Source organism: Oncorhynchus nerka, linkage group LG15 (genome assembly GCF_034236695.1).
Source record: "Oncorhynchus nerka isolate Pitt River linkage group LG15, Oner_Uvic_2.0, whole genome shotgun sequence".
Lineage (NCBI taxonomy): Eukaryota > Metazoa > Chordata > Actinopteri > Salmoniformes > Salmonidae > Oncorhynchus > Oncorhynchus nerka.
In genome coordinates this window covers 81,025,418-81,053,409 of record NC_088410.1, presented here as the reverse complement: position 1 = coordinate 81,053,409, position 27,992 = coordinate 81,025,418, and the positions used below count along the sequence as shown (strand labels likewise).

The following is a 27,992-nucleotide window of genomic DNA, read 5'->3' as shown; positions in this document are numbered from 1 at the left end:
GGAACAACTAACGTTACCAGCTGCAGATCTATCTGACAAATTAGTAGCTTTATGTCGCACAACTCAGAAGACTGCAGAAAGTATGCAATCCTACTCTTAGAATATGATCCTAATAGCCCGCTGAATTGTCAAGCGCGGCTGCCGCTGGACCAAGCAGAAAGAGGGCGAGTGGCTAAAAGCGAGTTTTAATAGTGGTCTTTACCGTCTTTCGGCCAGTAAATCATGCTCAACGAGGCAATTGTCTTGATTCACGATACAGCAATAAGTAATGTTTGCTGTCAAAAACACATGCAAGTACTGAGAACAGACAATTAGGCAACACCTCTGATAAAATGCATTAACGAGGAACCGTCCAAAATTATGTATTATTATAGGCTAGTTTGTTGACATTTGAACGAAAATGCTTATCTAATGTAACAGTGATGACATACCAATGAACCGATGGGGTGGGTGGGGGATGAGATGTCTTAATTAGGTGTCATGTTTATTATACATTTTCGATCCTTTGATGAGAACCATGCCAAGGCTACTGAGCCCGTCATTCCTATATTTAGCTCTAACGAATTTATGTTTATGTTTTCAAGTGTAGGCCCACGCTATTACACTGCTATTACACTTGTTGCACTACAAGAACATAAAGAGGAAGACATTGGATCTGGACCTGTTAGATCATTTAATCAAATTAGAATTCCTAGGATATTGTGCAAATGGAAAATCATTGCACGTCTGTGTGTAACTGTGTGTGTGTGTGTGTGTGTGTATGCGCCTGTGTGTGTTGGTGTGTGTCTGTGTCAGTTTAAATGTTATTTGTAAATAGTTCATTGTTTAATATAATTTGCTTGTGTGAAGGAATCGGACCATGACTCAGAATAAACAGCTGCCCAGTTAACAAATTGTCCACAAATAGCTGAGGTTTGAACAGCTGGTTATACTCATAAATCCACCCTAACCAACCCGTTTGGTTAAATGATCTCTTTTGAGCTGTAGGCTCTGGCCCCAGCTCTCCAGCAGTCTGCATGCTGTGTTTGTGGTTGAAGTGCCCTTTACACTGTGCTCACTTGCAATCGCATGCAGAGTGGTTGTATAGCCATCAAAATGTAAACGTTGTACATTGCTGATGTGTATTCACTGAATCCAAGGTGCATGTGATGTCGTAGCACCCTGGGCTATGGGACACAGAAACTGCCTGTTACAGCTGAAGTAATAGCGCTATAGCTCCTTGACTGTGGGAATCAGGATAATGTGAAGGTTGACAGTGTCCATAAGATCAGGGCACTGTATCTAGTAGATGGCATGAGCTTGTTGGCCAAGCCTGAACATCCATGGATCCGTGGTTTATTAACCACAGTGGCATCTGCCCTACACTGTTAAAGCCATGAAATAAGACTAATAATAATACTTACCCTAGATTTGAGTTTGGCAGTTTTTTTGTTGTTGTATCAAGTCTAGACAACACCGTACTACCCTTTAAGGGGCAGTGCAGTCGAAACTTGATTTTCCTGCGTTTTATATATATTTCCACACTATGAGGCTTGGAATAATACTGTGCATTTGTGAAAAATAGCATAATTCCCTTTTAGTGTAAGAGTTGTTTGAAAAGACCACCAAACATTGCAGCTTGTTTGCAATTTAAAAAAAAAATTGGACCACCTGGTGAAATCATCAGGTGGTATAAGTTAATAGGCCAATAACAAAGAGAGTTTGCCCTCCTCTCTGCAAATAACAGCCAGGTTTCAGGTTACATATCCCTCCCATTAGGCTCGTTCAATTAGACCCCTCACTCAGGCCACGCCCAGACATTCTAGCAAAATTCTTGCTTGAAAAATAGCTTTTTGCTAAGAAGCTATTTTTGATTATTCTTTACCATTTAATTGAAAACAATCACAGTAAGGTACATAATTGTTACCCAGAAATGATTTGATATTGAGATAAAAATGGCTGCATTGGATCATTAATAAAGCATGCAGTATTCTGCTTACCCTTTATAACTTGAGTGTATTGCCCATTCCTTTTAGGTATGGCTCCATTGCTACATTTGATCATGTTAATGTTATTACAGTTTCAATCAACAATCCCAGTGGTTCTGGTAAGACTGGTTGATTTTATCTTCAATACTGTATTCTATTTTGTAGAGGTGAGATTACACCAGTGACAAAAAAAAAAACTCTGGTTTGTGTGAAGACAAGGTATAACCTTGCATTAGGTGACTACATAATTACAGAGTAGTGCACGGGGTTTGTGATCTTGAAAGAGGAATGTGTTTGGTGGGACTAGAAGATAACAGCATATTCTTGCACAAGAGGCAGGGAACAATGGAGGAGACAGCTTGATTTTTCCATCATTTTGTCTCGCATACATCAAGGTCCTATATGACTCTGGCCAAATGGAATTGGACTCTCTACTTTTCATAGGTCCAATGGTCTGGGTGTAATCCCTAAACATCAGTGATGGAACATCAGATGTTCACAGCTCTCACAAGGAAGCTATCATCGTAAATACCACTGTGTAATACTTTTAGCAGCTAATGTTTTTAAATGTTTAATTGTTGACCTCTTCTTTCCTCCAGTGTTCTGTGATTGTTCTTTACCTGGAGGTTGGTTCACCATGCTGTTGGCAGGTCTGTGGACGGTCCACATACTCCTGGCCCTGGTTGTTGGGGCTCTGTGCAATCACAACATCAACGACCCTCATGCTTCACCCCGCGTCTTCATCTCCTTCAAAGGTAAGAGGCAAACATCTCTGGTCTACCCCCTAGTGGTTTCTATCTGGAGTCTTGAATTCATGTAGCTCTCTCCTCTAATAGCTTCCTCCCGTTGTGTGGCGTCATTAAAAGAATCACCGCATTTTCTGTTTTCTACTGCTCTGCACTGTGTGTGCACCCTTTGTGTGACTGATGATATGATAATCAGATAAATGGGATGATTCTGGCCTTGATAAGTGCTCTAGATTCCATAGGAAGAACTTACAGCATAGTCATGAGTCATGTTGCACCACAGATCCGTCATAGTGACCACTAACAAATCATGCGATTCTAATTAGCTTCCTCTCTTAAATATTCTGGCAGGGTCATTCTCAGCAACTGCTTCCACTTTACTATATTAAACGAATAATTAAAAACACAAACAAAGGAGGAAAAAAAGCTTCAAATTGAGGTTAACAAAGACAACAGTGTATTTTTTAGAACAATTTTCCCTCTGATACAGAATGGTAGTTATAAGGTGTCCTTGAATCAACATGATTAGATTCTCTGGTGTTTTTGTAATGGAGAAGGAACTATCTAAAGGTGAAAGTGATACATTATAAAGACTTTGCCTGCAGCATTTTAGCATGTAATGATAACACTATCATGGTCATTATCAGATCAGGGGTCCCTCTACAGAATGACACATCTCAGGGCTTTGTTCATGCACTTCAGTGGCCATGTAGATGAGGTGGGGTAGGGCTTGGGGTTGTGGGGTTTGGAGGGAGCGTGTAGCGGGTATTACTGAGATCAAATTGCCTGGTTCAACCAAGCAGAGCGCTGTTTGTCCCTAAGGTCTGTCCCTCTCTCCAATCTAGCCGGCGATTAGCAGCCGTAGCAGCGCTAAGGGACTGAGCAGTGCCCCTGTTTGCTTTGGCTTCCATTTCCCAGGACTCCTGGGCTGGCACAGTTCAATATTAAAGGTTCTTTCCCTCTTTAATCAAGGCAGATTAAACACATCACTGAACACGTATCCAGAGCTCAGCATTTCTTTCATTATTTTTCCCCCAAATATCAATATACCCAGTTCTCTAGTTGAATATCTTCAAATATATTGCTTTTACTCAACTGCATCAACAAAGTTGTTTTTTTTTCGTTTTTCAATTGATTGTTTTTCTTAGAATGGATTTTTTTTTAAATATTCAAAAAATTCTCAGAAGTGTGTCGTTTGAAATTGTGGCCTGCTCTTTATATTAGCTGCAATACTTTTTTGGCAAATCCAGCAGTATTGTTTGCTGATGAGCAGACACAGAGGAGAACCTGGCTCTCTTGCTTACCTGTTTGTTTTGCTACCCAGTCATGATGCATTTCACAGTCTACTGACTCTGCTTTTCTCCTAAGCTCTGGAGAGAGCCTTTTCCCCCTTCAATATTGTGATTCACCCACTTAATTGCTTTTCTAGTACCTTGTAAACCCCACATTGACAAAGCAGCTGCACTTTCTACCTTGCATTATAGTGTTTTAATTATTCACTACAGTTTCAGGGATGCATTTTACTATTGACTGGCGATGTAGGTTATTTTTATAGATCGTACTTACTAACTAGATTTTTAGCAACAAGTTTGAGATTTCTCTTTATGGCACCCTTTGATGTTTTGGGCATCAAAGGGTGCTATGGGCTATGGACTTTGACACAGCATAACATTTATATTGCAGTGGAGGCTCCTCAGAGGAGGAAGGGGAGGACCAACCTCCTGAGTGAATTTCATAAAAAAATGGTAAAACATTTAAAAAGTTATCCTTTTTAGATTAAACTATACAAAATATATTCACATCACCAAATAATTGATTAAAACACACTTTTTTGCAATGAAGGTCGACTGTAGCCTCAGCAGCAGTCTGTATTGTAGCACAACGGTCTAGCCGGAGAACAGATAGCTTTCGTCCTCCTCTGGGTACGTTGAGTTCAATACAAAGCATAGGCAGCTCATGGTTCTCACACCCTTTTATAGACTTACACAGTAATTATGACAACTTCCGGAGGACGTCCTCCAATCTATCAGAGCTCTTGCAGCATGAACTGTCATGTTGTCCACCCAATCAAAGGATCAGAGAATTAATCTAGTACTGAAATCATAAGCTACAGCTAGCTAACACTACAGTGCATAAAATGTGGTGAGTAGTTGACTCAAAGAGAAAGACAATAGTTGAACAGTTTTGAACAAATTAATTTCTTCCAAAATGAAGGAGAAGCAAGAGAGAGAGAGGCTATAGCGAGGCTATAAAAGTAGCGAGGCTATATACAGACACCGGCTAGTCAGGCTGATTGAGATAGTATGTACATGTAGATATGGTTAAAGTGACTATGCATATATGATGAACAGAGAGTAGCAGTAGCATAAAAGAGGGGTTGGTGGGTGGCGGGTGGCGGGACACAATGCAGATAGCCTGGTTAGCCAAGATGCGGGAGCACTGGTTGGTCGGCACAATTGAGATAGTATGTACATGAATGTATAGTTAAAGTGACTATGCATATATGGTAAACAGAGAGTAGCAGCAGCATAAAAGAGTGGTTGGGGGAGGGGGGTGGCACACAATGCAAATAGTACGGGTAGCCATTTGATTACCTGTTCAGGAGTCTTATGGCTTGGGGGTAAAAACTGTGGAGAAGCATTTTTGTCCTAGACTTGGCACTCCGGTACCGCTTGCCATGAGGTAGTAGAGAGAACAGTCTATGACTGGGGTGGCTGGGGTCTTGGACAATTTTTAGGGGCTTCATCTGACACTGCGTAGTGTAGAGGTCCTGGATGGCAGGAAGTTTAGCCCCAGTGATGTACTGGGCCGTACGCACTACCCACTGTAGTTGCTTGTGGTCAGAGGCCGAGCAATTGCCATACCAGGCAGGGATGCAACCAGGTAATCAAATGGCTACCCGTACTTCATGCTCCCGATGTTGCAGCTCTAGAACCATTTGAGGATCTAAGGACCCATGACAAATCTTTTTAGTTTCCTGATGGGGAATAGGCTTCTTGGTGTGTTTGGACCATTCTAGTTTGTTGTTGGATGTGGACACCAACGAACTCGAAGCTCTCAACCTGCTCCACTTCAGCCCCGTCGATGAGGATAGGGGCGTGCTCGTTCTTCCTTTTCCTGTAGTCCACAATCATCTCCTTAGTCTTGGTTACGTTGAGGGATAGGTTGTTATTCTGACACCACCTGGCCAGGTCTCTGACCTTCTCCCTACAGGCTGTCTCGTCATTGTCTGTGATCAGGTGATCTACCACTGTTGTGTCATCTGCAAACTTAATGATGGTGTTGGAGTCATACGGTCGTGGGTTCACTTACTTATCTAGCAACTGCTGCTAGCTAGTTTAGCCTACTCAAACACCCTGCTCAAACAGAGGGATGCTATGTTAGCTAGCTGGCTATGACTATTCAACACAACACTGAAACTTTTCCAAGTCAAGTACAGATTTTGGTTTGACAATTTTTTTGCCACCGGGCCCCGCCGGTGTATGTGCTAAACTGCTTACTGACTGTACACTGTAACGTTACTGCATGATTCTAGGTGGTTTACTAATGCATTAGTTATATTAGCTATGTTGAGTATGACGTTAGCTAATATGGTGATAATGATGTAGGCTGTGTGTAGAGGTTATGGTATGGTTTTTCGTCTGGTCACATACAGCTGATGTGTTGTGCATTGAAGTTTACAAGCAAGGGGATAAGGTGAGAGGAGTAGAGCGCATTGATGCAAGAAGGAATACAACGCGGCTATATGAAAGTGAACTGTGTTTACTCTTGATCAGGGGTGTATTTATTCTGCCGGTTCTGTTAAAAAACTTTCTTCAACGGAAGCAAGCAGAATGAAACGGGAATAAACATACCTGAATTTGTCCAATAGAAACTCTTGTTTGCAACTGTTGGACTAATGATTACACCCTAGATCAGTTAAATACAGGCAAGAGTGTGCAAGACGGTATTGAATGTGTGCACCTACGTTTTAAACTTGAATTCATAACCTAGTTTGTAGCAACCTCATCATGGTTATAGGAAAATGGTAATATCTTGTAGTAGCCTAAACCTATCGCTGTTATATTGAACTGTGTGAATGGAATATGAATTATATTATAATAATTCCTCCCTCATCTTAAACGGCATCGACTGCCGGTGTTATATTGATATACTTTTATGTATAATATGCTCATTATGAAAGTGCCGTATAATGGTGCCGTATCATATTAAACGTATCCCAAATTAAAAACTTTAAGCTGACATCCCTTCTTGGTTATTCAATGGTCTGGTCTCTTAACTATTGTGAGGTTGGTTGCTTGCCAAAACCTGCTTACTCTGCTGCTCCCGAGAAGCGCTAAGGACCGTGACCTCGTACACAAGGGGCCCTCACTTCCCCATTAAACAGGTCGTACCTACGTGGAGAGTAAGTCGAGAACCTCTTAATTGTTTTTTTCTTTCTACTTTAGTGAAATGCTTCCCCAGGGAACTTCACCTACAGATGCAGGCTCTTAATTTGATCACTCTTTTGTTGCTGAGAATTTTCCTCCACTTAAGGAAATGCAGATGAGCTTCGTGATTTACATAAATTCACAGAAAACCAGCACTAACACACGGTTATATTAACATGATTGCACTTTTCATGTAGCCTACTTTTATCCAGCTAATCGCTTAACCACCCATCAAGCAACATTATGGACTACAAATTCTGTTGCTGCAGGATTATTTTGCTATGACAATACTGGTGGAATTAAGATCCTACATCTCTATGATGCAGTCTGGTCTGGCCTACTGACTGAGTGTCAATTATATGCAGCCAAATGTGGAGCATGAAGCTCTGCTTTTGTAAATAAGAAAACGTTCAGCATTAGTATGTCTCAAGATATTCACTCTAAAACTTGAATGTTAGAAAGGTTTACGTATTGCACAAATGGTATGTTTTGGAGCTAAATGGTTTGAACCACAATAGTGAGGATATTTCAAGTCTAGCCATCATCTGTAGCCAGTGAAAGCATGAGGTAAGAGCCTTGAAAGGATAGACTTCGGTCAGGCTTATCACTGTCTCCTGCCCTGCACGATCACAGCCAGGGTGAAGGACTTTGATAGCCAGAGCTGTGAAGTCCGCTTCAGTTAGGAAAGCTAATAGGAATCTGTGTAATCAATACCTCACAGCTCATTTAAATGGCCAACCTAACTTAGGCATAAAGAGAAGTGAGTCGCCATAGATAATCTATTGCACTCTATGGGGGTAGCTCAGACAAGACTGCTGTCGCCAACAATCCCCAAGAGGGGAATATCTCCACCCGTCTACCCCCATAAGTCAGACCTGGAAAACTGGAGAATACAGTGAATTATACTGAACAAAAATATAAATGCAACATGTAAAGTGTTCATGAGCTGAAATAAAATATCTCAGAAATGTTCCATACGCATAAAACAATTATTTCTCTCAAATCTTGTGCACACATTTGTTTACATCCCTGTTAGTGAGCATTTCTTCTTTGCCAAGATAATCCATCCACCTGACAGGTGTGGCATATCAATAAGCTGATTAAACAGCGTGATCATCAAATCAAATCAAAATGTATTTATCACACACACATCAAATCAAATCAAATGTATTTATAAAGCCATTCTTAAATCAGCTGATATCTCAAAGTGCTGAACAGAAACCCAGCCTAAAACCCCAAACAGCAAGCAAGGCAGGTGTAGAAGCACGGTGGCTAGGAAAAACTCCCTAGAAATGCCAGAACCTAGGAAGAAACCTAGAGAGGAACCAGGCTATGAGGGGTGGCCAGTCCTCTTCTGGCTGTGCCGGGTGGAGATTATAACAGAACATGGCCAAGATGTTCAAATGTTCATAGATGACCATCAGGGTCAAATAATAATAATAATCACAGTGGTTGTCGAGGGTGCAACACATGGTTAGCAGATGTTAATCTGAGTGTAGCGAAATGCTTGTGCTTCTAGTTCCGACCATGCAGTAATATCTAACAAGTAATCTAACAATTTCACAACAACTACCTTACACACAAGTGTAAAACGAATATGTACATAAAGATATATGAATGAACGTCCGACCGGCCTCACAACCACAGACCACGTGTATGGCATCGTGTGAGGGCGAGTGGTTTGCTGATGTCAACGTTGTGAACAGAGTGCCCCATGGTGGCGGTGGGGTTATGGTATGGGCAGGCATAAGCTACAGACAACAAACACAATTGCATTTTATTGATGCCAATTTGAATGCACAGAGATACCGTGACGAGATTATGAGGCCCATTGTCATGCCATTCATCCGCTGCCATCACCTCATGTTTCTGCATGTCGCAAGGATCTATATACAATTCCTGGAAGCTGAACATTTCCCCGTTCTTCCATGGCCTGCATACTCACCAGACGTGTCACCCATTGAGAATGTTTGGGCTGCTCTGGATCGATATGTACGAGATTGTGTTCCAGTTCCTACCAATACCCAACAACTTATCACAGCCATTGAAGAGGAGTGGGACAACAGGCCACAAACAACAGCCTGATCAACTCCATGCGAAGGAGACAGACTGGGTTTCTTTTCCACGACCCTACTTTTTTTAGAAGGTATCTGTGACCAACAGATGCATATTTGTATTCCCAGTCCTGTGATATCCATAGATTACGGCCTAATTTATTTAATTAAATTAACTGATTTCCTTATATGAACTGGCACCAAATAAAATCTTAGAAATTGTTACATGACCTCTTGACTTTTTTCACATTTTGTTATATTACAGCCTTATTCTAAAATGGATAAATACAAATACAAATTGCTTCAATCTACACACAGTACCCCATAATGACAAAGCGAAAACAGGTTTTTAGAATTTTTTGCCAAGAACCCCCTTATTTACATAAGTATTCAGACCCTTTGCTATGAGACTCGAAATTGATCTCAGCTGCATCCTGTTTCCATTGATCATCCTTGAGATGTTTCTACAATCTGGATTGAAGTCCACCTGTGGTAAATCCTATTGACTGGACATGATTTGGAAAGGCACACACCTGTCTATATACAGTTAACAGTGCATTTCAGAGCAAAATCCAAGCCATGAGGTCGACGGAATTGTCCGTAGAGCTCTGAGATAGGATTGCGTCGAGGCACAGATCTGGGGAAGGGTACCAAAAAATGTCTGCAGCATTGAAGGTCCCCAGGAACACAGAGGCCTCCATCATTCTTAAATGGAAGAAGTTTGGAACCACCAATAATCTTCCTAGAGCTGGCCCCTTGGCCAAATTGAGCAATTGGGGAAGAAGGGTCTTGGACAGGGAATTGACCAAGAACCCGATGGTCACTCTGACAGAGCTCCAGAGTTCCTCTGTGGTGATGGGAGAACCTTCCAGAAGGACAAACATCTCTTCAGCACTCCACCAATCAGGCCTTTATGGTAGAGTGGCCAGACGGAAGCCAAAAGGCACCTAAAGGACTCTCAGACCATGAGAAACAAGATTCTCTGGTCTGATGAAACCTTTGGCCTGTATGCCAAGCATCATGTCTGGAGGAAACCTCGCACCATCCCTACGATGATGCATGGTGGTGGTATCATTACGCTGTCGGTATGCTTTTCAGTGGCAGGGACTGGGAGACTAGACAGGATCGAGGCAAAGATGAACGGAGCAAAGTACAGAGATCCTTAATCAAAACCTGCTCCAGAGCGTTCAGGACCTCAGACTGGGACGAAGGTTCACTTTCCAACAGGACAATGACCCGAAGCACACAGCCAAGACAACACAGGAGGGGTTTCAGGACAAATCTCTGAATGTACTTGAGTGGTCTAGCCAGACCCCGGACTTGAACCTGATCGAACATCGCTGGAGAGACCTGAAAATAGCTGTGCAGTGACGCTCCCCATCCAACCTGACAGAGCTTGAGAGGATCTGCAGAGAAGAATGGGAGAAACTCCCCAAATACATGTGTGCCAAGGTTGTAGTGTCATACCCAAGAAGACTTGAGGCTGTAATCGCTGCCAAAGGTGCTTCAATAAAGGAATGAGTAAATGGTCTGAAAACTTATGTAAATGTGATATTTTATTTTTTATAAATTTGCTAAAAAAATCTAAAAATCTTTTTTTTGCTTTGTCATTATGAGGTATTGTGTGTAGATTGATGAGGAAAAGACAGTTTAATCAATTTTAGAATAAGGCTGTAATGTAACAAAATGTGTAAGAAGTCAAGGGGTCTGAATACTTTCCGAATGCACTGTATGTAATACATTCAGTGTAAAGGCACTATTCCAGATTTGTTTGTTTTTTAGAAAGTTAAGATAAACCAAAGCCCTCCACTACTAAAGTGAAAGCCAATGAATTGCCATGCAAAAGTATTGTCTGAGAGAATACAGCCTCCAACATGACAACTAATAAGTGATTGTTTATATGTAAGGCTCCTTGTAAATCCATTTACAGCAGATTTAGCCCTATCTGTGTTGTTTCACAGATTACCCGTGTTGAAATGCAGATTGACAATACCCATGGAGAATGACAAATCATTTTTACAAACAAATGCACTGATAGGCATTGCTCCAGCGATTCTTCTCATGTTTTGGTATAGAATTCCCCTGCATGACAGATGAGCGTAACCCTACTTTGTTGGCTCATATCCCCCCTCTGACATAATGTAATAATACTATTTATGACACTAGTAGCAATATATGCTGTTTAGCAGACACTTTTATACAAAGAGGCATGCGTGCATAAGTTTCTTTTAGGTATGGGTGGGCCCTGGAATTGAACCCACTATCCTGGCATTGCATTCACCATTCTATACCAACTGAGCTACAGAGACATGTTATTGCTCATCCATTATGGAGTGATCCTTGCTTATGGCTCAGCCTTTTGAGGTTTTAAACCGCACATGAACCCTGGCTACAGCTGTGCTGTTTAATACGTAGCTTACTATGACTCACTAAATACTCATTGTAGTCAAATAGAACGTCAGCTTTTGTTTATTGTTATTGTAAAACCATTGCATATGCTGTATGCATATGTTTACAGAAAGTGTGAGTTGTGAATAAAAGCCATTAGTGTCTATATTATCTCAGCAAGGCCTCTAGGACACAGGTTCTTTACATTTGTCTGCTAATATAAGGTAAACTTAAGGTGAGAATAAACAAAGGGACAGGGTCAAGAGGTACCACAGTTGTAAATAACATGACAGGACCTGGGCTAGGTAGTGATGACATGTCCCTCCCCCGCAACCACCTCCACAGAGATGTGCTGACAAGACCATGGTGTACACATTGGTATGTATATGAACATATCATTGGTTGTGTTTGCTGTTTCTAGCTTCCTGTTAACTGCAATATTTTTGAAGTTATCTACCTCTACACACGGTCTCCCTCTCACCTTTTCCTTGGCGGGGTTAATGGAATTTGAAACAGTTGTTCTCAAGTGTAGTAGAAGTTATGGGGTATGGTGGGAATGCTTGGGAATGCTGTGACATCACATGGGATTGCTCCCTTTTTGGCATCTGAAGAGGAGCAGGAATGTTGGTCACTGTGACCACCGTGGTTGGGATCGGGAATACCATTGGTAGGTGTCTCAGAGCAGGAGGAAGCTACACTGACTGACCACCGTGGTTGGGATCGGGAGTACCGTTGGTAGGTGTCTCAGAGCAGGAGGAAGCTTCACTGACTGACCACCGTGGTTGGGATTGGGAATACCATTGGTAGGTGTCTCAGAGCAGGAGGAAGCTACACTGACTGACTGCCCCCGTCTTTCATTCACCACCGTGGTTGGGAATACCATTGGTAGGTGTCTCAGAGCAGGAGGAAGCTACACTGACTGACTGCCCCCGTCTTTCATTCACACTTCTCCTCTGCACCCTCCCCGTCTAGCCCAGAGGTAACAGCACGCTTCTATTTTTACTCTCTGGCTCCGTCTTTCTGTCTATTTCGGGTGCTGCCGGGGTTGTAAACTTCCCTTCAGGGTTTATAGCCCTGCACTCAGGACTTTCAATGCCCTTGAAGTACAGTAGTGTTGTATCTGTAATGTAAAGTGTTATTTGCCAGTGTGTTAATGCTGCAGAACCTGAACAACAACAGAGGAGATTAGAAGCAGCTTAATACTGTCCGCGCTGTTTACCAGTAGTTGTTTTCGTTTTTATAAATCTGAGTGTCAGTTCATCTTCCAGCTGACCCCCCAGTGGCTCCCTTTCACCGCCTCCACTAGTCAATGTATACACCATTACAATATTCAGACAGAATACAGACAGCAGCCCCATTGTTCATTTAGGAATACATTAGAGGACAAGTGTTCACTTACAGCCACACCTTCACACTGGCTGACTGGGTCTTATCACTCGAATGGACCACAAGATGTGTTGTTGATCCTATGAAACCAAACCACGCTCCCTTGCATCTGGCACAGATGAAAACATTTGGCTATATTGTCGAATTACATTTAGCAGGCCTTCCTGGTCCCTATTGCAGTGGTGGAGAGGTAATGACTGACAAAGCATTAAAAAACACTTTTACTTTGGCCCTGACCCAGCCCTCAGTTTCCCCCCAAAGCAGCTATACTTGTTGAGAAATACTGTGCTCCACTGTCAGGCACACAGCGCCCATCTGTCATACAATTGTTAACTATTGAACATTGGCCGCTGGAGGCCAGTGGTTATATGGAAACACTGCCTGGTCTTTCCCTTCTCTCTGGGCTGTAGGTTCGGATTCATAATACACTCATCAAGAGTGTCAGTTCTGTCAGGAAAGCAAGTCTCACTGTGTCAGATGCATATTGTGTGCATACAAAAATGTGTGTGTGCATGTGAGTATGAGAGGCGGAGAGAGAGAGTGTTGAAGCTCTATGTTGTGAGGTCAGTGCATTGAGCTCTTGTGTTCCAAAACCAGTGTTAATCCTCCATTGTGGTCCACATTACCCACAGGAGGGAGGGGAGGGTGGCATGAATCCCCCCCTTACACCTGCTCCCTGACCTCACCCCCTTACCCCCTTAACCCCTACCCCCTCACCCCCTTACCTCCTCAGCCCTCACCCCCGCCCACGTCAGGTGGTAGAGGGGTTTATGATCCCAGCAGGGTCACACGTGGGGAGTGGTTCTGCACACACTGTCCTTAATCCAGTTGTGATACTGTGTCATGATGCTACTTTCTCTCTCAAAATAAAACATCACAGTGGTCACGATGTAATTTCATATCTGTGCCAGCCAGCCATTAGTACTGCACCGCTACTATCAGCTTCTGACTCCTCTGGACTTGGCAAATCTGTTCTGTTCACTCATCTTCATGTGTTGGTCATTAAAAGCACATTGTAGTTTTTATGACTGTCCATGAATTGCGGTCATTGTAGTGCAGGGTTATAGAATTGCTGTTATAGAATCTTGCCGGTTGGCACTTGAGTCTGCAAGTAGCTTACCTAAGGCCACGTGGCCATGTAGTTTTTAAGAGAATATGTATCAGAATTCACTTACTTAGGTGGTCCACCTTTTTTATGCTGATAAAGTGTTGGAGCTTCCCTCTGGAATCTTTTGGGGTTAAATAAGAGTTAGCAGCGTTGCTCAATGCGTGAAAATCTGGGCCAAACTTCGGAATGATTGATGCTGATAAAGTCTCTTGTTGACACTTTCTGTCGCATTGTGTAATATCTTGGGTGTCTGTGCATATGCACACGTGTGTGAGTGAGTGAGTGTGTTTTTCATTAAGTGTGTAAACAGATTCTATGGAGGAACAGGAGACGCAGGCAGGGTCAATCCCCACTGTGCTCGGCATGGAACTTAACTTGAAGCGGAAGGATTATTCTGGGGAGGGAAACTGAAGGTGACAGTGTATCGTCTAAATATACTCCAGCCTGTCTCGGGGGTTCAGATTCCTGGTGCCCTGCCCTCTCTCCTTCTCCCTCTCTCCTTCTCCCACTCCCTATCTTCTTCTCCCACTCCCTCTCTCTTCCATTGACAAGGGAACAGCGGCAAATGCTAAGGGAGTGGAGTGTTTGGAATTCCTGGAGTGGCAATGGTGCTCTCTTTTAGCACACAAGGGAACCGAGCTGCAGTGTGTGTGGTGTTCCCTCCCTGGTGAGACTTTCACCTGTGGACATCCTCTGGGCTCGGGTTCCTGATTCTGTCAGAGCCCTGTCTTGATTGAAACCGAGGCCCAATGTTGTCTGTCTATCTCCTCTCCTCTCATCTCCTCTGTCTGGCTCCTCTTTCACGGCCATGTTGTTGCATCTGTTGCTCCCTCGCCATGTTGGAAAATAACATCTATCCAGATAATATGAATTACTTTTTCCCTATGGTACCAGACCAGTGGGGCCTGTACACCTTTGTTTTTATTGTAAAATACGCACTCACACAGTTTCACTCTTTATTCAACTAGAATAACAGAAAAGCAGAACCAGACCATCAAGTAAAAGCGGAGCAGAAACAATGTTAGCCTTTGATATTGTGAGATTACACTGAGCCTCTTACAGTGAACATACGCAGACATTTCAAGGGTAAATGATGGCACATGTTCCAAATGAATGCTATTAAGACTCTACCTCATTGTTTACTTTAATCAAAATGGTTGCTATGGTTTTCTTCAGTGGATTCAGTTTTCTCAGAGCTGAAATCCAAGCAGTCTGCTAGCTAAGTCAGTCTACAGTACTCAGTGATGGGTTGTATGTAGACAGACTTGTGTAGAGAGCAAGTGATTTTATTCTCACCAAAAATACAATACAGAAATTGATAGATAATTGATTGTTTCCAGAAAGGACCTTTCTTTCAGCACCAGCTTGTTGGGTTAAACTGAAGCAGTGAGACTAAACTGTCTAACAGACCCACAGGGTTTCACCCTTGAAGGTCACTCTTTTCTAGGTGGCATAATTGTCACTTCCTGTGGGATTTGGTGGCTTTCCTCACCAGTGAAAACAGAGCATTAGTGCTCACTGGATAAACAGGTGTAGAAATCCTGTATGGCTTTGTCCCATTGTACACAACTCTCTGTTCTCAGATTGAGATCCAAACCACGGTGTATTCTTGTCCCATTGTACACAACGCTCTGTTCTCAGATTGAGATCCAAACCACGGTGTATTCTTGTCCCATTGTACACAACTCTCTGTTCTCAGATTGAGATCCAAACCACGGTGTATTCTTGTCCCATTGTACACAACGCTCTGTTCTCAGATTGAAATCCAAACCACGGTGTATTCTTGTCCCATTGTACACAACGCTCTGTTCTCAGATTGAGATCCAAACCACGGTGTATTCTTGTCCCATTGTACACAACGCTCTGTTCTCAGATTGAGATCCAAACCCCGGTGTATTCTTGTCCCATTGTACACAACGCTCTGTTCTCAGATTGAGATCCAAACCACGGTGTATTCTTGTCCCATTGTACACAACGCTCTGTTCTCAGATTGAGATCCAAACCACGGTGTATTCTTGTCCCATTGTACACAACTCTCTGTTCTCAGATTGAGATCCAAACCACGGTGTATTCTTGTCCCATTGTACACAACGCTCTGTTCTCAGATTGAGATCCAAACCACGGTGTATTCTTGTCCCATTGTACACAACGCTCTGTTCTCAGATTGAGATCCAATCCACGGTGTATTCTTGTCCCATTGTACACAACGCTCTGTTCTCAGATTGAGATCCAAACCAAGGTGTATTCTTGTCCCATTGTACACAACACTCTGTTCTCAGATTGAGATCCAAACCACGGTGTATTCTTGTCCCATTGTACACAACTCTCTGTTCTCAGATTGAGATCCAAACCACGGTGTATTCTTGGACGTGGCACTGCCCCTGTGGAAGATACGATTTACATGTCAGCGAGAATAATAGTACAGAGGGATTAGTTGTCTAATAATTCCCACTAAACCTGAGCTGAGGCTAGAAAGCTATCTGAAAACAGAACACCGGTGCAAGTGAGGATCATCTTGAAGTGCTCAGATTTACTGGAATGGTGGGAAAAAGAGAGAATGAGGGAGGGACAGACAGGGAGAGTGAGAGAACCTGTATGCAGTGACCCAGACAGAGATCAAGTGCAGATTGACTGAGCCATGACCTTCACAGGCTTCTTTGTCTTGTCATTTGGATACAGGGAGAATGCATCTCCAGCTCTACTCCAACTCAAATTACCACAATGGCTCATGACAGCAGTCTAGTGCTTCCTTAGATCAAGAGGCCGCCGTCTCACTGTACTGCACAGAGCACTGGAATTGGAGGGGAGATGGCAATGCACTGGGAAAATTGTGAGGTGGCAATGAGTGTAGTGTTGGGGACAATATTCATGACGTGGTGATACATTTGAAGCATTTTTATCCTCCAACTGCTCAAGGGTATCTCTCTCTCTTGTTCATTTCAGGTTGAGAAGAAGATTGTTGCATATCGCTCCTTCTGTTGTTTTTACCAGTTAGTAATTGGCTAAATCTCAAACTTGTCTCTCTCTCTCTTTCTCTCTCAGCAGTATGGGGAGCACGTTAACCTGTTGCGACGAGCCATCCCGGATCCGGGATCGTGAATACAGCCTCAAGCTCATTACCATAACGCAACGTTAACTATTCATGAAAATCGCAAATTAAATTAAATCAATATGCTAGCTCTCAAGCTTAGATTTTTGTTAACAACACTGTCATCTCAGATTTTCAAAATATGCTTCTTAACCATAGCAAAACAAGCATTTGTGTAACAGTATTGATAGCTAGCGTAGCATTTAGCGTAGCATTTAGCGTTAGCATTCAGCAGGCAACATTTTCACAAAAACCAGAAAAACATTCAAATAAAATGAGGAGACTCTCAGTTAGATAGCAAATGTTCCGTTTTTACAAAAATATTATTTGTTTAGGACAAATCGCTCCGTTTTCTGCGTCACGTTTAGCTACGAAAGAAACCTGTATCCAGGATTGTGTAAATCTATCCGCAAGCTCATTAGCATAACACAACTTTAACTATTCATGAAAATCGCAAATGAAATGAAATAAATATATTTGCTCTCAAGCTTAGCCTTTTGTTAACAACACTGTCATCTCAGATTTTCAAAAATATGCTTCTCAACCATTGCAAAACAAGCATTTGTGTAACACTATTGATAGCCTAGCATAGTATTATGCCTGACATTCAGCAAGCAACATTTTCACAAAAACCAGAAAAACATTCAAATAAAATCATTTACATTTGAAGAACTTCAGATGTTTTCATTGAGGAGACTCTCAGTTAGATTGCAAATGTTCAGTTTTTACAAAAAGATTATTTATGTTGACAAATCGCTCCGTTTTCTCCATCACGTTTGGGTAAGAAAAAAACTAAAATTAAGTCATTAAAACGCGAACTTTTTTTTGAAAACGTCAGAGTGTTTTCTTTCCAAAGCTGCCAATTATATGCATAGTCGAGCATCTTTTCGTGACAAAATATTGCGCTTAAAACGGGCACGTTTTTTTAATCCAATAATGACATAGCGCCCCCATAGGTTGAAGAGGTTAAGGGCCAAAAACATTATCCTCTGAAAACGTGTCCAGCTGGATTATCCATTTATTAGTTGATGTTTGTCATTATATTTCAGGAGTTATGCCACGTAACATGGGGTATGGACTTACCCCATACCCTATCTGTCGTAAACAGCCCTCTTACATACATGTACACAACTCCTTTTCTCACAAGAGGTCAGGTATGTGGGAGTTCCTCAGAAATGTCATACCAGAGGGCCTGAACCTGACTGAGGAGGTCAATGGTCGCTCTTCCTCTCCTCTTCTGTCAGTTGGATATTCTGTTACTGAGTTCTCTCTCTTATTCTCTCTATCTATCTCTCTCTTTCTCTCTCACCCCCTCTCTCTGGGCTGTGACTGGGAACACCATACAATGTAGTCACCAAGCTGAGTTATGAGAGTGGGAGACTATAGTTTAGATTTGAACCAAATGGACTCAACTGAGTTTACCTCAGGAACTAAAGTTTAGATTAGTTGGCCATATTACAGTGTTGCAAACTGACTGCTAAAAGAGAAGACTCCATGTCTCATCTCTAAATGTACATTTCTGTGCATTACATTTTTTAAATCAAAATTCAAACTACATCATTAATGTTACAAATGCCAAGGACTGAGGTCAGATATTGTTGTAAAGTATACCAACTAAGTGTTTTCCAATGCATGCAAAGGATAAAGGCAACTAGTTGGAACAATACGTAATATATCATTTTCAGGTAGGGATTAGGTAGGTAAGTAGTAGATAAGTAGTAGGTATGGAGTATGCAGGGAGTAGGTAGGTAAGTAGGGGGTAGGTAGGTTGGTAAGTAGTAGGTAGGGAGTAGCTAGGTAAGTAGTAGGTAGGGAGTAGGTTGGTAAGTAGTAGGTAGGGAGTAGGTAGGGAGTAGCTAGTAGCTAGGTAAGTAGTAGGTAGGGAGTAGGTAGGTGAGTAGTAGGTAGAGAGTAGGTAGGTAAGTAGTAGGTAGGGAGTAGGTACGGAAGTAGTAGGTAGGGAGTAGGTAGGTAAGTAGTAGGTTGAGAGTAGGTAGGTAAGTTGTAGGTAGGGAGTAGGTAGGTAAGTAGTAGGTAGGGAGTAGGTAGGTATGTAGTAGGTAGATAAGTAGTAGGTAGGGAGTAGGTAGGTAACTAGTAGGTAGAGAGTAGGTAGGTAAGTAGTAGGTAGGGAGTAGGTAGGTAAGTAGTAAGTAGGGAGTATATAGGGAGTAGGTAGGTAAGTAGTAGGTAGGGAGTAGGCAGGTAAGTAGTAGGTAAGTAGGTTGGTAGGGAGTAGGAATGTAAGTAGTAGGTAGGGAGTAGGTAGGGAGTAGTAGGTAGGTAAGTAGTAGGTATGGAGTAGGTAGGGAGTAGGTAGGTAGGTAGGGAGTAGGTGGGGAGTAGGTAGGTAAGTAGTAGGTAGGGAGTAGGTAGGTAGGTAAGTAGTAGGTAGGTAGTAGGTAGGTAAGTAGGGAGTAGGTAGGGAGTAGGTAGGTAAGTAGTAGGTGGGGAGTAGGTAGGTAGGTAGTAAGTAGGGAGTAGATAGGGAGTAGGTAGGTAGGTGTTAATTGTTACGTGAGGAGTTTGAGGCCAGGCCAGGGCAGCTCTTACCCAATTCGGTTTTGTTTTTGTTTGTGGCCCATCTTTTCAAGGACCCCCGTGATGGTGCCTCCTCTCCATTGGTGGGGGAGAGAAAGGGGGGACCCCGGCTTGCAATCCCCTTGTTGTTGTTCTGTGTCGCCCACACACTCTTCCCCCTGTGAAGGTCTTGCAGGCCTCTCGAGCCATAGCGGCGTTGGTGTAGGTCTGCCTCCCATTCACAGAACTACATTCACATTCTGGGAGACCTGGGGGTGGGTGTCAAACTGTCAGCAGGCCTTTTTGTCAATGAATTGCCCTGCAAACCATCCCACAGGCCTCTCTCTGTGCTGCCTGTACATTCAAGAGGCCAGGCCCAGGACTGCTTTTTGAAAAATGGACGGACATGGGGGTGCTTGGTGATGATTTGATGGACATGGGGGTGCTTGGTGATGATTTGATGGACATGGGGGTGCTTGGTGATGATTTGATGGACATGGGGGTGCTGGGTGATGATTTGATGGACATGGGGGTGCTTGGTGATGATTTGATGGACATGGGGGTGCTGGGTGATGATTTGATGGACATGGGGGTGCTTGGTGATGATTTGATGGACATGGGGGTGCTGGGTGATGATTTGATAGACATGGGGGTGCTTGGTGATGATTTGATGGACATGGGGGTGCTGGGTGATGATTTGATGGACATGGGGGTGCTTGGTGATGATTTGATGGACATGGGGGTGCTGGGTGATGATTTGATGGACATGGGGGTGCTGGGTGATGATTTGATGGACATGGGGGTGCTTGGTGATGATTTGATAGACATGGGGGTGCTTGGTGATGATTTGATGGACATGGGGGTGCTGGGTGATGATTTGATGGACATGGGGGTGCTGGGTGATGATTTGATGGACATGGGGGTGCTGGGTGATGATTTGATGGACATGGGGGTGCTGGGTGATGATTTGATAGACATGGGGGTGCTTGGTGATGATTTGATGGACATGGGGGTGCTTGGTGATGATTTGATGGACATGGGGGTGCTGGGTGATGATTTGATGGACATGGGGGTGCTTGGTGATGATTTGATGGACATGGGGGTGCTGGGTGATGATTTGATGGACATGGGGGTGCTGGGTTATGATTTGATGGACATGGGGGTGCTTGGTGATGATTTGATAGACATGGGGGTGCTTGGTGATGATTTGATGGACATGGGGGTGCTGGGTGATGATTTGATGGACATGGGGGTGCTGGGTGATGATTTGATGGACATGGGGGTGCTTGGTGATGATTTGATGGACATGGGGGTGCTTGGTGATGATTTGATGGACATGGGGGTGCTGGGTGATGATTTGATGGACATGGGGGTGCTTGGTGATGATTTGATGGACATGGGGGTGCTTGGTGATGATTTGATAGACATGGGGGTGCTTGGTGATGATTTGATGGACATGGGGGTGCTTGGTGATGATTTGATGGACATGGGGGTGCTGGGTGATGATTTGATGGACATGGGGGTGCTTGGTGATGATTTGATGGACATGGGGGTGCTGGGTGATGATTTGATGGATATGGGGGTGCTGGGAGTCACAGGAGCCGGGGGGATAGTTTACACTCTCCCCTGGCTGGCCTATCGCCATGTCAACAACTGTGTTGTAATTGGGAATATCTGTGGATGTTATGGGTGTGAAGGGAAAAGATAATGTTTTTGAAATGCTTTGGCATAGTGCTCCACTTAACCCCAGGAGATTTCACTCATCTGTTTTCCTTTTAATTAGATCCAGCTCTGGAGTTTTCTCTATTCTCTTAACCCCTCAGGTGCACTCCAAACCTGAGCTCATCAAAGGCTTCCCATTGTTTTACAGATAGAAACGTGGGTCAGTTTACAATGTTAAGTCTCTGTTCGAAAACTTAACTTGGCTGCTTGTTTCCCCCACTTCCCCTCTGAATGGGGGTTAATTCTGAATGGGGGTTAATTAATACTTTATTGCCACTTTACTGTGTGTATCCCAGTGAGCTTATTTACCCCCCCAGAGATGTCCCGTTGAGTTTCCCAGAGTATCACGACAGCCTCTTTTGCATTTCCTTTCTGTGTGAATACAAACGGATCCAGAGTCCGAGAAAAAACACTCACCCATACGTTGAGAGATAGAGAGAGAACATCCCTGGTCATTCCTAACTCCTCTGATGTGGTGGATTCACGAAACACAGATGCTTTTTTTTTTATTACACATTTGAATTGTTGTAGTGTTATCCGTAAATTAAGAAAATTGTGCCGTCTAGTTTGCTTAATATAAGGTATTTGAAATGATTTATACTTTTAATGCTTAAGTATATATTAGCAATTACATTTACTTTTGATACTTAAGTAAGTATATTTAAAACCATGTACTTTTAGACTTTTACTCAAGTAACATTTTATTGGGTGACTTTCACTTTTACTTGAGTCATTTACTATTAAGGTATCTTTACTTTTACTCAAGTATGACAATTGAGTACTTTTTCCACCACTGGAGAGATTATAAGGATAACACTCTCCCACTCCCTCTCAGTCAGTGTTGGTTCACAGACTCTCTCTCTCTCTTGATACAGTGTGGATATCATTTCATCCACAGTTGTCCTTTTCCACTTTTCCACTTGCCCAGTTTAGACATGTTTATGCTGTATCTTACAGGATATGACTAGAGAGAAATAGTGAGAGAACAGGGTGACAGAGAGAGAGAGTGTAAACGATTGGAGGAGGATAGGGATGGAGTGAATAAGCTGTTTGGGTGCAGAGAACTGGGAGTACTGATTGCATTGGGATTCAACTGTAGCCTTGTCTGTAACTGTACATAGTGGCTGCATGCAGTCACTTCCCTGGAGTTAAGCTCTACTGGTGTATAATCAGGCAGAAGTCCATGTGTTTCTCACCATTGAGGTTTTATTTATGCTGCCTTTAGTGCCAGTATTAACAAACTACTCAACTCAACCTCATTCTTTTTCACTTTCGGTTGACAGATATCATCACCCACTTTGTAATGTTGCTTTTTCTCTGCCGCCATTGAGAAAACTATGATACATAACTCTGTCAGCTTAAGTTAAATGACATTTCATGGCTGTAAGGATGACCAATGACTATTTTAATAAATGTTATTTAACTAAATGCACCTCGTCATTTTCCGTTACGGGGAGGAGTGTGTGACCATGCAGAGGAAGGTGCCCGGGTGGACTCTGTCCATGTCTTTTGAATGCAACCCATCCTCTCAGCAGAAATAAGGCAGAGTTGAGCTTGTGAAGCCCAGTGTTTCCCCTATATATAAATTGACTGCCACTGAAAAAAAAAGAATGATAATTATATTCAGTACCAGTGAAAAGTTTGACGACATCAAAACTATGACATATGGAATCGCGTATTAACCAAAAAAGTGTTAAACAAATCCAAATACTGTATATTTGAGATTTGAGATTCTTCAAAGTAGCTACCCTTTGCCTTGTCACCTTGTCACAACACAACTGATTGGCTCAAATCCATTAACCTCTAGCGTCGAACAATCCCGTATCCGGGAGCGTAATCATAGCCTCAAGCTCATTACCATAACGCAATGTTTCCTATTCATGAAAATCGCAAATGAAATGAAATAAATATATTGAAACACAAGCTTAGCCTTTTGTTAACAACACTGTCATCTCAGATTTTCAAAATATGCTTTAACCAAAGCTACACAAGCATTTGTGTAAGAGTATTGATAGCCTAGCATAGCATTAAGCCTAGCATTCAGCAGGCAACATTTTCAACAAAACAAGAAAAGCATTCAAATAAAATAATTTACCTTTGAAGAACGTCGGATGTTTTCAATGACGAGACTCTCAGTTAGATAGCAAATGTTATTTTTTTCCAAAAATATTATTTGTGTAAGAGAAATAGCTCCGTTCTGTTCATCACGTTTGGCTAAGAAAAAAAAACGAAAATGCAGTCAACACAACGCCAAACTTTTTTCCAAATTAGCTCCATAATATCGACAAACATGGCAAACGTTGTTTAGAATCAATCCTCAAGGTGTTTTTCACAATTCTATTTGATGAAAAATCATTCCTGGCAGTCGGTTTCTCATCCGAGGCAAACGAAAAAAAACTGCAGCTGGCAGATTACGCAATAATTGCGACGGAGGACACCAAGCGACCACCTGGTAGATGTAGTGTCTTATGGTCAATCTTCCAATGATATGCCTACAAATACGTCACAATGCTGCAGACACCTTGGGGAAAACGTGGAAAAGGTAAGCTGACTCCTAGCTCCTCCACAGCCATATAAGGAGTCATTGCCATGAGGCGGTTTCAAAAAATGCGGCACTTCCAGATTGTATTTTTATCTGTTTTTTTTCTGTAACATCAGTTCTGTGGCACTCACAGACAATATCTTTGCAGTTTTGGAAACGTCAGAGTGTTTTCTTTCCAAAGCTGTCAATTATATGCATAGTCGAGCATCTTTTCGTGACAAAATATCTTGTTTAAAATGGGAACGTTTTTCATCCAAAAATTAAAATAGCGCCCCCTATATCCAAGAAGTTAAGAACAAAATAATTTCCACAAATTAACTTTTAACAAGGCACACCTGTTAATTGAAATGCATTCCAGGTGACTACCTCATGAAGCAGGTTGAGAGAATGCCAAGAGTGTGCAAAGCTGACATCAAGGCAAAGGGTGGCTACTTTGAAGAATTGCAAATATAAAATACACTTTTTTGGTTACTACATGAATCCATGTCTGTTATTTCATAGTGTTGATGACTTGACTATTATTCTGCTAATAATAGTGAATAATAGTAAAGATTATTCAACCCCCCCCCCCAGTCTATCTAACATTTATACCCAAAAGCCTTTCCCAAAATGTTTTTGGTGGAAATAAAATTGTTATATAATGCTGTCTCCAGAAGAGGATTTACCATAATTATGGGTTCATTTGGTGTGACTCCATCTCTCTCTCTCTCTCTCTCTCTCTCTCTCTCCATGCCAGTCCCTATACCAGCCAGCTCTCCCCATGCCAGTCCCTATACCAGCCAGCTCTCTCCATGCCAGTCGCTATAGAAACCAGCTCTCTCCATGCCAGTCCCTATACCAGCCAGCTTTCTCCATGTCAGTCCCTATATCAGCCAGCTCTCTCCATGCCAGTCCCTATACCAGCCAGCTTTCTCCATGCCAGTCCCTATACCAGCCAGCTTTCTCCATGACAGTCCCTATACCAGCCAGCTTTCTCCATGACAGTCCCTATACCAGCCAGCTTTCTCCATGCCAGTCCCTACAACAGCCAGCTCTCGTCATGCCAGTCCCTATACCAGACAGCTTTCCCCATGCCAGTCCCTATACCAGCCAGCTCACTCCATGCCAGTCCCTATAGCAGCCAGCTTTCTCCATGCCAGTCCCTATACCAGCCAGCTCTCTCCATGCCAGTCCCGATACCAGCCAGCTCTCCCCGTGCCAGTCCCTATACCAGCCAGATCTCTCCATGCCAGTCCCTATACCAGCCAGCTCTCCCCATGCCAGTCCCTATACCAGCCAGCTCTCTCCATGCCAGTCCCTATACCAGCCAGCTCTCTCTATGCCAGTCCCTATAGAAGCCAGATCTCTCCATGCCAGTCCCTATACCAGCCAGCTCTCCCCATGCCAGTCCCTATACCAGCCAGCTCTCTCCATGCCAGTCCCTATAGAAACCAGCTCTCTCCATGCCATTCCCTAAAGAATCTCAAATATAAATGCATTCCAGGTGACTACCACCAGAGAATGCCAAGAGTGTGCAAGGCTGTCATCAAGGCAAATGGTAGGTACTTTGAAGAATCTCAAATATAAAATATATTTTGATTTGTTTAACGCTTTTTTGTTTACTATATGATTCCATATGTGTTATTTCATAGTTTTGATGTCTTCACTATTATTTTAATAAGCCAGCTCTCTCCATGCCAGTCCCTATACCAGCCAGCTCTCTCCATGCCCGTCCCTATACTAGCTAGCTCTCTCCATTCCCGTCCCTATACTAGCTAGCTCTCTCCATGCCCGTCCCTATACTAGCTAGCTCTCTCCATGCCCGTCCCTATACTAGCTAGCTCTCTTCATGCCCGTCCCTATACTAGCTAGCTCTCTCCATTCCCGTCCCTATACCAGCCAGCTCTCTCCATGTTACACGTCCGTTGTCATTGCCAGGAACGCCCAGGTCTGGTTCAGACTAAGAGCTGGAAAAAATAACAGGTCATTATGAAAAGAGAGTCTGGCAGATTTGCGAAATATCCCAAACAACTCAAATGACTTTATTATGGTTCAACTTGTTATGATTTATGTGGTGTTATCAGAAAAGAGAAAGAGTATCTTGTTGTGGAAGCCAAAGGCAGCTGAGGCTTCAGCCCAGTGGTTGTAGTGTCATGAAGGCAATAGCAATGGGAAATGTTTTAACATACAGTAATTACATTCAAACAGCTATGAGAGTCATATACATTAAATCAATAGAGGATCTTAGTAGTGCTCTCTGGTGGCTTTCATGACCTCCTTTCAAATGTAACTTCGTAAGATGTTTTGCCATTTACTTTAGAATTGTAGTACAATGAAATGGTTAATGGTCAACTGAAGGCTTTGTGTTAAAATATGGTGGCCTACATTTTCTCTCTATTTTCTCATTGTCTCCAAAGGTGTATTCTGTCAACCCCTTAACGTAGAATTTGTAGGTCCATAGTGAAACTGAGAGTTGGTTTTGGATCAAATGTTGTGTCGTTTCACAGTCGGGCTTCTGTCTCAGTAGAGCTCAGTTCTTTTCCGCTGTTCAACAGAACCCCAATTCTCACTCTCAGTAACATCCTTAAGTTACCTGCCAATGGCTGCCATTTGAGATCGAGAGGAGATTCACTTCCATCAGATTATTCAGAGGGACAGCTGAAATGCACTTTTTAAAAGAGCTGTCATGACCTCTGGACAACCAGCCACAACACCTGGTATATTTCCTGTCATTGAGTTTTATACTTTCCTGTGTCACACACAATACTGGTTTCCAACTGTTAGTGACAGATATTTTCACATTGGATTAAGAACATATTGATCTGCATCAGTCTGACCTTGGTTGATGTGACAACCAGAAGACCCATGGGCACTTTTGGACTGTTTTCCTCTGTGCCCTAGGAGGCTGGCACAAATTTGCACCACAATCCCATTTGACTAGCTAAACAACATTTAATCCATTCAACAAGATTTTAAGTAGAGAAACTATGTCCTTATTTTATCAAAATGCCTCTCTCTGTGGTTTGTGTAATGGGATTCTGCAGGACAGCATATCTGATTCTTATGAATGGAGGTGTAAGGCAGTGGGTCGGCGGAGGTACTGCAGATCTCTCTCTCTCTCTCTCTCTCTCTCTCTCTCTCTATATATATATATATATATATACACATCCTTCTTCTTCCTCCAAACACGGCGAGTGGAGTTTAGACCAAAAAGCCCTATTTTTGTCTCATGAGACCACATGACCTTCTCCAATTCCTCCTCTGGATCATCCAGATGGTCATTGGCAAACTTCAGACGGGCCTGGACATGCGCTGGCTTGAGCAGGGGGACCTTGCTTGCGCAGCTGGATTTCAATCCATGACGGCGTAGTGTGTTACTAATGGTTTTCTTTGAGACTGTGGTCCCAACTCTCTTCAGGTCATTGACCAGGTCCTGCCGTGTAGTTCTGGGCTGATCCCTCACCTTCCTCATGATCATTGATGCCCCACGAGGTGAGATCTTGCATGGAGCCCCAGACCGAGGGTGATTGACCGTCTTCTTGAACTTCTTCCATTTTCTAATCATTGTGCCAACAGTTGTTGTCTTCTCACCAAGCTGCTTATCTATTGTCCTGTAGCCCATCCCAGCCTTGTGCAGGTCTACAATTTTATCCCTGATGTCCTTACACAGATCTCTGGTCTTGGCCATTGTGGAGAGGTTTGGGTATGTTTGATTTTGTGTGTGGACAGGTTTTTTTATTTATTTTTTATTTCACCTTTATTTAACCAGGTAGGCTAGTTGAGAACAAGTTCTCATTTACAACAGCGACTTGGCCAAGATAAAGCATAGCAGTGTGAACAGACAACACAAAGTTACACATGGAGTAAACAATTAACAAGTCAATAACACAGTGGAGAAAAAAAAGAGTCTATATACATTGTGTGCAAAAGGCATGAGGAGGTAGGCGAATAATTACAATTTAGCAGATTAACACTGGAGTGATAAATGATCAGACGGTCGTGTACAGGTAGAGATACTGGTGTGCAAAAGAGCAGAAAAGTATGGGGATGAGGTAGGTAAAT

The 27,992-nt window shown here is 42.8% G+C and overlaps 1 protein-coding gene across 4 annotated transcripts in view; it reads left to right on the top strand.

Annotated features, from left to right (window-relative positions):
• Positions 1–27,992, top strand: part of sema3fb (sema domain, immunoglobulin domain (Ig), short basic domain, secreted, (semaphorin) 3Fb) — a 109,727-nt gene that overhangs the window by 1,220 nt on the left and 80,515 nt on the right. For all 4 annotated transcript variants that reach the window (XM_029683762.2, XM_065001937.1, XM_029683760.2 and 1 more), the window contains exon 2: positions 2,567–2,722. In XM_029683762.2, the coding sequence (XP_029539622.1) occupies positions 2,605–2,722 (118 nt within the window). In that variant the 5' untranslated portion in view covers positions 2,567–2,604. The remainder of the gene's footprint in view (positions 1–2,566; positions 2,723–27,992) is intronic.